This window comes from Austrofundulus limnaeus, unplaced genomic scaffold (genome assembly GCF_001266775.1).
Source record: "Austrofundulus limnaeus strain Quisiro unplaced genomic scaffold, Austrofundulus_limnaeus-1.0 Scaffold296, whole genome shotgun sequence".
NCBI lineage: Eukaryota > Metazoa > Chordata > Actinopteri > Cyprinodontiformes > Rivulidae > Austrofundulus > Austrofundulus limnaeus.
This window is the reverse complement of record NW_013952698.1, coordinates 304,039-312,533: the sequence shown is the minus strand read 5'-3', so window position 1 is coordinate 312,533 and position 8,495 is coordinate 304,039. Positions and strand designations below refer to the sequence as shown.

The 8,495-nt window shown below is 38.4% G+C and overlaps 2 protein-coding genes across 2 annotated transcripts in view; one reads left to right on the top strand and one right to left on the bottom strand.

Annotated features, from left to right (window-relative positions):
• si:ch73-330k17.3 (cysteine-rich motor neuron 1 protein) overlaps positions 1-1,972 on the top strand; it is a 3,065-nt gene extending 1,093 nt beyond the window's left edge. The window contains exons 2-4 of the mRNA XM_014021513.1: positions 587-674; positions 1,427-1,622; positions 1,738-1,972. Of these exons, the coding sequence (XP_013876967.1) occupies positions 587-674; positions 1,427-1,622; positions 1,738-1,797 (344 nt within the window). The 3' untranslated portion in view covers positions 1,798-1,972. The remainder of the gene's footprint in view (positions 1-586; positions 675-1,426; positions 1,623-1,737) is intronic.
• Positions 1,973-5,118: 3,146 nt separating this feature from the next.
• parp16 (poly (ADP-ribose) polymerase family, member 16) overlaps positions 5,119-8,495 on the bottom strand; it is a 6,170-nt gene continuing 2,793 nt past the window's right edge. Inside the window, exons 4-6 of the mRNA XM_014021512.1 lie at positions 7,202-7,373; positions 6,970-7,114; positions 5,119-5,907 (exon numbers count right to left, since the gene is read on the bottom strand). Of these exons, the coding sequence (XP_013876966.1) occupies positions 5,772-5,907; positions 6,970-7,114; positions 7,202-7,373 (453 nt within the window). The 3' untranslated portion in view covers positions 5,119-5,771. The remainder of the gene's footprint in view (positions 5,908-6,969; positions 7,115-7,201; positions 7,374-8,495) is intronic.

Here is an 8,495-nt window from a genome sequence, read left to right as displayed (position 1 = left end):
AAAAAATATACACAACAAAAAATATACAAATCCAAATTGAACTGAAAGGAGGCAGAAAGAAGAAATAATCTTATATCTGCCCCTTTTTTCCCATAATTAATTTCAAGCAATTATAATCAAGAAACAAAACAAAATAAAAGCTTCAGTTCCTTCTCAATCAACCAAGAATGCAAAGGGATCACCAAGATCATTTATGTATTTTTCACCAAGAAGCATTGTGACAACAAAGAAATAATCTACCAAACACTAATTTACTTACATTTTGGGCCAAGCAGATTTACATAAACTGGAAACACTCAAACCAGAGTAAACACTGGAGCTCATTCCTGGTTATAATGGGAACAGTGCCAGCGTGATAAAAAATATTACGAGCTGTGAAGACTGATAGTCTGCTCAAGGTTTCCTTTGATCAAAAGCTTTCCGCTCACATAATTATTCTCCTTATCTGTCCACCATGAACCGAACTGCCACCTTTATTGATATGGTATCAGACATCCTGCGACCAGTGAGGGGATTTTCTTTTTTTGCTCATGATAAGAAGTAAACAGTGTTTTTACAGATTCAGTGTTTTCTTTGTGCTGCACAGTGATCGAACCACTGGATCCAGAGAGCTGCAAGCCAGCGTGCACCAGGGATTACTGTCAGTCCAACCCCTCTGCCATCTGCTCAGCCAGGTGACCCCACGCTCATGACCTTTTCCTCAAAAACTAACTTTAAAACCATCGTTTGATCATTTTTGAATTGATTTTCTTTCTGTCTAGTTATCACTAGTTATGTGATATCATAGATCCATTTCTGCTCCTTGGCTCACTAATAAATGTGTCAGGAGACGCAAAACGTGCCACAACTGTGATTATCAACTGGTGGTCTGTGGGCCACTTTGGGTTTGTTGAAGAGGGGCCTTTCCAGTCAGTGTGGGTCACATTATAAAACTATGTGGGAAATTTTAATGTTTATTATAATTAGTCAGGTTCAAACCAGACCCTGTCCTTCACTTTGCTTCGTACAAGGAGCAGTGAAGGGAAACTAGAATTGAGCGGAGCTGCGCAGGGAGGCAAGGGCCAGGCTATATAATTATAGGACAAAAGAAAAGAACGTATTCATGTTAACAAGAAAAATAAACCAAATTTAAAAACTACAACTGAAATATGCAGGTGTTTTTTTACCTTTAAGGTTTTTAAAGGTCATCCTGATGGATTTGAGAGGAAGCTCGTAAATAAACCAGATTTAATTTAAACCGCCGGCTATAAACCAGACTTGTGTTTGAGCTTTTAGTATCAGGTTGTGATTATAGTTTTATCAAAATAATACAGCCGTTTTTAAAAATATATGTCCAGATGCGGTGGTGTGATCCTCTTCATGTGGGTGTTTCTGGTTATGTTCCCGTGGCTGTGTGAACAGAAACCTGACGTTCTTCTTCCTGCAGGCTGGTGTCTCTGGAGAAGAAAGCGTGTCAGGGCTCCTGCCAGCACACCTCCTGCTCCAGCTGCCTCCTCCTGAGGCGGCCGTCGTGCCATCATACCTGCGCCTCGTCCGATTCCACCTGCCTGCAGCACTTTGGGAGGTGTGTGCAGAACCACCTGGGAGAGCGTTCACTTCCTGTCTGCAGCAGCGACCTGCAGGTAGGAGCGATCTCAGAGAAACACACCAAACATACAAAAACAAAAGGGATTAAACTTGTTTTCTTTGTAATGGTGTTAAAACTAACTTGTGTTTGTTTTTTTTTTATTAATCTAGACTGAGGGGACGTTAGTGTGTTTAGTTCCTGAGTGTTTGCACACAAACTCGAGCAGGTAATGACTGATGGATAAGAAGAAACCAGGAGGAAGGCTTCATGGAGGAAGGCAGCTATCTGGTCAAAGAGGGTCCAGTTTAAAACACTTTGTACAGCCTTGTTTTATAATGTAAAAAAATCTAACTTGTTGAAGAATGAAAACTTTCAATTTGATAAATAAACTTATTTGAGGTCATCTACTGTCTGATTTTTGTCTTGTATTTATTTGTAGTTTTCTGAGCTGAAGCAGGTCTTCAGTGTTTTCTTGGGAGACATTTTTACTTACCGGTAAAAGTTATATTTATGATGGCTGCGTCACACTAATTCTTATTTGGCCAGTTTATCAGGCAGTTGTGTCTCTGTTGGGTTCTAAAATAATAATTTGAAAACTTTTGCTATCTGAAAGTTAAGGATTTGCCATCTGATCTACCACCTCCTTTATCTTGCTCACCATCAGTCCACACCAAACCACCTGAGCTCAACTCGAGGCACATTATTGTACGTCCACCCTCAGTGTGGCCTTGGGCTGACTCTAGGCTGAACAAAATTAGCCCCTAAAATTTTGCCCCTGCAATTTGCTGCTGCAAACTGAGGGGGCGGGACAAGAAGTCTGTCAATCATTCTGTCCTACATAAGACATTAAATGAACAAAGCTGTGAAAAGCTAGCGTTTGGAAAGACTGGGATTTCTCCAGACTGTTTGGGACCACCTTTTTTTTGTTGTAAATTTCACAAAAATGTGATACATTATTTGTAATTTATGTTTTTTTTTTTTTTAGGTATATTAACTTCTTAATTTTAAACATCATGGAGGGCTTAGCTCTACTAACCCACTTATACCAGTTATCCCTGGATGGTGCTCAACCTCTCCATTTTTATGTAATATTACTGACTTCCTGTTGTGTATAAACCAGAACAGATAAGATTTGGACTGCTACAACAGTTCAAACACGTTATACCATTAACTGTCCTTACATCAGACTTTTTGTCTTTTTTTCTTTAAAAAGTCAAATATATGTCTTCAACTTGAAGAAGAAAAAAGCCATTAAGTTTCTCAAGTTTAAAGCCAATAAATCTTCTAATTGTATGTATGTATATATACTGTATATACATATATATATGGATAGATAGTTACAAATTCTTTTTTAAACATAATGTATATTTATATTCAACTCTACGTGCTCAAAAACAGTTTGTTTCTTGTTTAGGAAGTTCTACAAATTCTAAATAACTAGAGGAAAATAAAATGCAAACCACCTTGTTTTAACCTGGGTCTCTTGTCAATTAATTAATAGAAGACAATATTTCATTTTGGGAAAATATTCTTCTTCTATAAAGGTTTAAACATCCAGTCCTAATCTTAACTTAGACGTATAACATCGTCTACAATAATTTTCACCTTTACGGTTTAGAAACCTTATTGCTTCGTGTTTCATGTTATTTTTACTGTTTTTATTCATGATTAAATTAAATTGATTCTTGCTATATTTTTGTAATAAATTACCATAAAAGACAAAGCTGGTTCCTCATCAGTCAACTGACCTGGTGCCCCCACTTGGTAAAAGTGTAGTGCAGGACAGAAATAGTAATCACGCTTTCTGTTCCTCTCCCAGCAACTTGCTACATAAATAATCTGCAGTTCAGATTTTTTCCTGGACACACATAAATCAGAATCTACAGGTGGACTTGAGTTCTGAGACTTTTAGTGTTTGTGATCAAATACCAACAAATCCATAACGTTTTCATCAGTCTGTCTTCAGTCCATCGGTTTTCAAACCCCACACCTGACATAAGAGCTGATCCAACGCTGCCATCCCTCCTCTCTGGTGAGAGTTACTGAATAACAGGCAGTTTATGAGTTCTGACCCAACAATGAGCAGCTTGTTCTCTGGCCTTCAACAACCGAGCTGCTTCGGAGGAAGAAAGTTTATCTGGAGGATTTCGCAAGAAGAGAGACATTTTCGAGCAGAAACAAAGGCTTTCATCTTCAGGCAGGATGACTCTGTGAGGAAACCAGAGGCAGAGGAGGGAGGAGTCGAATTATGACAATAAACTAACCTCTAAAAACCCTCATGATTTACTGCTCATTTCAATATTTCAAGTTTAACATAACAGCATGTTTGAAATTAATACAAAACACCATTTTTAAAGGTGTGCGATAATTTCAACATGTTATTTTATATCGCTTCAGCTTCTGTGGCTTCATATTGTTTTTATCAGGAGTCTATTAGGATGACAGGATCTGAGATCAAAGCGCGCCGCCTCCGCTATCAGACTTAGTTATCCATCTGACTTTTTCTTTTCTTTAACAGACAAAAGCCTCTGATAACAGAGGACTGTGTGTGCGTGCCAGCTGCAATAAACGAGCCCGTCTGAGTTTATCCGTGCTCAAACACAAAACCTGACAATAACAAGAAAACTCACTTCACTTCTAACATTTACTATTTATGCAGGTTTATTGATTGTCAAACTAAAACTTAGGCGCTGAGGAGGCTTGACTTATGAGTTTATGGAGCTCATAACTCAAATCACTCGTGTGTTAAATCAGTTTTCCCCATAGAAATGAGTTGAAATGCAAATGATCCATTTCAGATCCTGCTAAGAAGTCTGCAACTGTTTTTCTGTTATGTTTAAACTTATATTGTAAAACACAATGGTCACAGTAATAATATAATAATAATATTTGTGGGGATGAATAAAGAAGCTGGGGGCCTAGTAAGTGGACCCATTGCTCTCCCCAAAAAGACACTGGTCTTTATTCAAACCTTCTCGTCCCTCGGATGAAGGACACAAGATTAGAAACACTCAGTGTTCTGAGCTTCTCAGGATCCATAAAGGTCTCAAAAATTATTTTCTTTGACTGCTCAGAGCCAGGCAGTGGTCTAAGTAGTGCAAAGAGGTCTCTAATTCAATGCCACGGGTATCACACAGACCATTGTCATGGAGCCTAGTCACCATTTTGTGGTGGTTGAGCAGGGTGATGAGAGCTTTCCCAAACCTAAGATTTGGCCCGTTTATCAGTTCCTGCGCCTGTCGACAGTCAGTCAGCTCCCTCCAGACGTCTGATCCAGGCCTGCAGACCAGTCCTACAGACTGTTGTTGAGGTACCTACAACAGGCTCTGGTCCTCTGAAGTGGGCCTGGCTGCCAACTTTTACAAGGTGGTCAGCTCTATCGTTACCATTAATGCCAGTATGTCCTGGTCCCCAATGAATAGTAACTGTTGTCTCTCCCCATAGTTGATGCTTCGACACTCTCCCAAGCCAGTAAAGATGTAAAGTGTTGCCCTTGGAGAGCTCTAATAGCAGCTTGACTGTTATTAATAAAAACACAATACAATAGAACGTACTGCACAAACTGGTTTAATGAAGTATAAAGTACAGCATTTACCTTGGAGATCAGACGACTTGAAAGATGTTGATGGAGGAGAAAGGCTGAACTGAAAATAAATTGTAGCACAAATATGAGCATAGTGATGCTACGGCTGCGAGCTAACCACTAACAACAAACAAGTGAGACATGGGATGATGGGCGGATGTTGCGACAACTGGCGGTGGGGGTGTATGAAGATGGCTCGTAACCCAAACTTTAGCTCTCAACTCAAAACAATCATCATAGTATCTTGAAAAACTGGTTAGTTGGGACACTTATAAGTCAAGGTACTAATGAACTGTGTTTGTGGCAGTTTATGACAAAATGTGTGTCATTTAATTTCACACCGCCACTTCTACAAGAGGCCCCTGAATATGCAGCTAGCTCTGGTTAGCAGCAGAAATTTCCCACAAGAACTGAATTTTCACTGAATTACAGGTAGAAGCGTAATATTCTTTAAAGTCAGTTTTTATTAACAGTAAATAAAACTATTTGTACAAATAAAGACGAGGACTACAGTAAAGGGAAACTGTGTTAAAGGTGCATAAGAAGTTGCTCAGGCCTGCAGTCCGATCAGAAAGGCACGGCGGCTGACGAACATCCTGGTCCAACATCCTGGTCCTCTGGTCACCTGAACAGCCTGTTCCAGAAGGACAGGAAGGTGGTGGAGTTGAAGGCACCGATGAAGACGAGCAGCAGAAGGTAGAGACCCATCATGACGGCAAAGTGGTGCCTGAGGAGCCACGGCCTGCTGTGGGAACGCCTGAAGAAGAAAAAGACTTTATTTTAGCCATTATGTAGTTAATCCAGAGCTTTTTTTATATTATTTTTCTGTATTTTTTTTTCAAGTTAAACTTTTATGTTCTTATTTGTAGTGAAGCAGCAACAAAAAGTGAAAATATTTTACATATTTGCCACAAAAAAAGGTTTGTTGAGCATTGAATTATTTAAAAGCAATGATTCCATTAAAAACAATCAGGTTGTTACTACTTTACACATATAAAAAATGTATCCTTTTGCATCAAGTTTTATCTTCCATGTTTGCCTCTTTGCTCACATTGTTAAAAACCTTCTCTATAGAAGATCTAGCACAGGGGTCTGCAACCTGCGGCTCTGGGGCCTCATGTGGCTCTTTGGTCCTTCTGCAGTGGCTCTTTGAAAATGTGACCAAACATAATAGAATAATTTAGTTTGTTTGTTTTGTTTTTTATACCCACAACAGAAATCAATTTTTATGCAAATATGTAATAAATACTACTAATACAAAAAGTAAAACATGTTATCTCATGCTGTTGTTTAGTTAAATATTCCAATTTCTTTCTATGATCTTTCTCTCAAATCCATGAAAATTACCTTAAGAATTTGAAGACTATATAATAATAAGAAATAGAAATAAAATATGCCTGAAAAGTTCAGTTGTACTAGTTTTTATGAAATTGGGTATGCACTATAAACAGTTATTTTTCTTGTTTACATGAATCTGGTATTTTCTTTTGTCCTGATGTGTAAAAATAATAATAAATAATGATATTCACAATATATTTTTTGGTTTTATAATGTCACCGCCACTAGTCGTAGAGGTTCCCAAAAAGGACCCGAAAAGGCCCACGGACCAGCAGTTGATAATCACAGTTGTGGCGTGTTTTGTGACTCTGGACAAATTTTATCAGTGAGCCAAGGAGCAGAAACGGCTCTTTTAATCGTAAATGTTGCAGACCCCTGATCTAGAATCTAGATCTAGCTAGATACAGAAGATTTAAAGAGTTCTCCTTTATAGAAGAACTCTATAAAAGACATTTGTTAGTTTGATCCGGATCGTTCCTACCGGGACAGGTGTTTCCCCTGAGAGTAGACAAGCAGATATTTGACTCGTAGAAGCTGATTGCTGGTGACTATGAAGTATTTCTGCGGTACATCGCCTCCTTCGCTGTTTCTGGCTCGTGATCTCTGCCGGTCGACGATGTCCGAATCTGGAACGAGGAAACGTGAGCCAAAAAAATGACTAAAAATACGATGGCGGTGAGAAATTTTGCTGCTGTCGCGCATCTCAAACTAACCTTTCTTCTTCACCTGGCACTTCACGTCTGGATGATGGATGATTTCACACATGGCGACGCAGCTGAGCAGCGGACCCAGGATGCTCTCCCTCCAGCTGCTGCTGTGTGGACTGTAGAGGAGGGCCATGCTGAGGTCACTGGTGAGGTAGGTCCCTTCTCCAAATACTGAGTTCTGCACAAATACAAACAAAAACGTGTAACTAAGATCTGAATTTCCTTACAATATATTGCAGAAGTCAACAAACACATAAGTGACCCATCACCTCAGACTGAGGATCAAGTCGTAGAGTGACCTGTGGAGAAATAGTACCTATAGATAACTTCATAAAATAAAATGTAATTAATAAATAACTTATCTATTTTTTGAATTAAATATCTGAAATATAATCCTAAAGAATTTTCACAGTAGTTACAAAAAGCATGATTCTGAGCTTTAAAAGCCAGAAATCTGAAAATGCTGGGACCAAATTTGAATTAATCCTCAGTTTGATGTGATGGATCAAAAAAATAAATAAAATAAAAAGAAAAACTTAAGTCAAATACTAATTTTTTGTGTTGTTTTTTAACACACAACTCTCAAAAACAGACAGAAAAACAAAGCAAGAGCCCACGATGGCAGCAAAGTTAGTTCACTATAAAATAAAAACTCAAACCTACAAGCCCTGTGTCAAACAAACACTCTGATAAACACCTTAAAAGTGTCTTTCTCTTGATTTAAAAAAAATCTTACAAAAATAAGAAGTAAAATAGAAAAATAAAATGTTTGCTTCAGTTAATTTGATCCAGACTTGATGCAAAATAAAAAGCAGAACTGAACATCTCTGGATGTGAAAATATAAAATCTTCTCAACCAACTGAGCATGAGTGAAACAAAACGCTGCTTAATATCAGATAATATCAAATGAGTACACAAATGGGTTGCCAGAAAAGAGTAGATTCTTTGACACAAGTGCTTGCCATACCAACATCTACAATCTTTCTCCACTCAATCACTCTGTGACCGTGGAGCTTTTCCACACAGCTCATCCCTAATCTTATCATCCATGTCGCTTCCTGTTCTGTCTCTGTACCGTTACACTCCTTTCAAAAAGACTCTCTAGATGAGGGGTGGGCAATCCTGGTCCTGGAGGGCTGCAGCCCTGCATGTTTTACTTGCTTCTCTGCTCCAACACACCTGATATGAATGAATAGATGATTATCAGGCTTCTTATGGAGGACCAAAACCGACATAATAAGAAATAAAAGCAGAAATATATAAATAAATCACTAAATAAATAAATAAATAAATAAATAA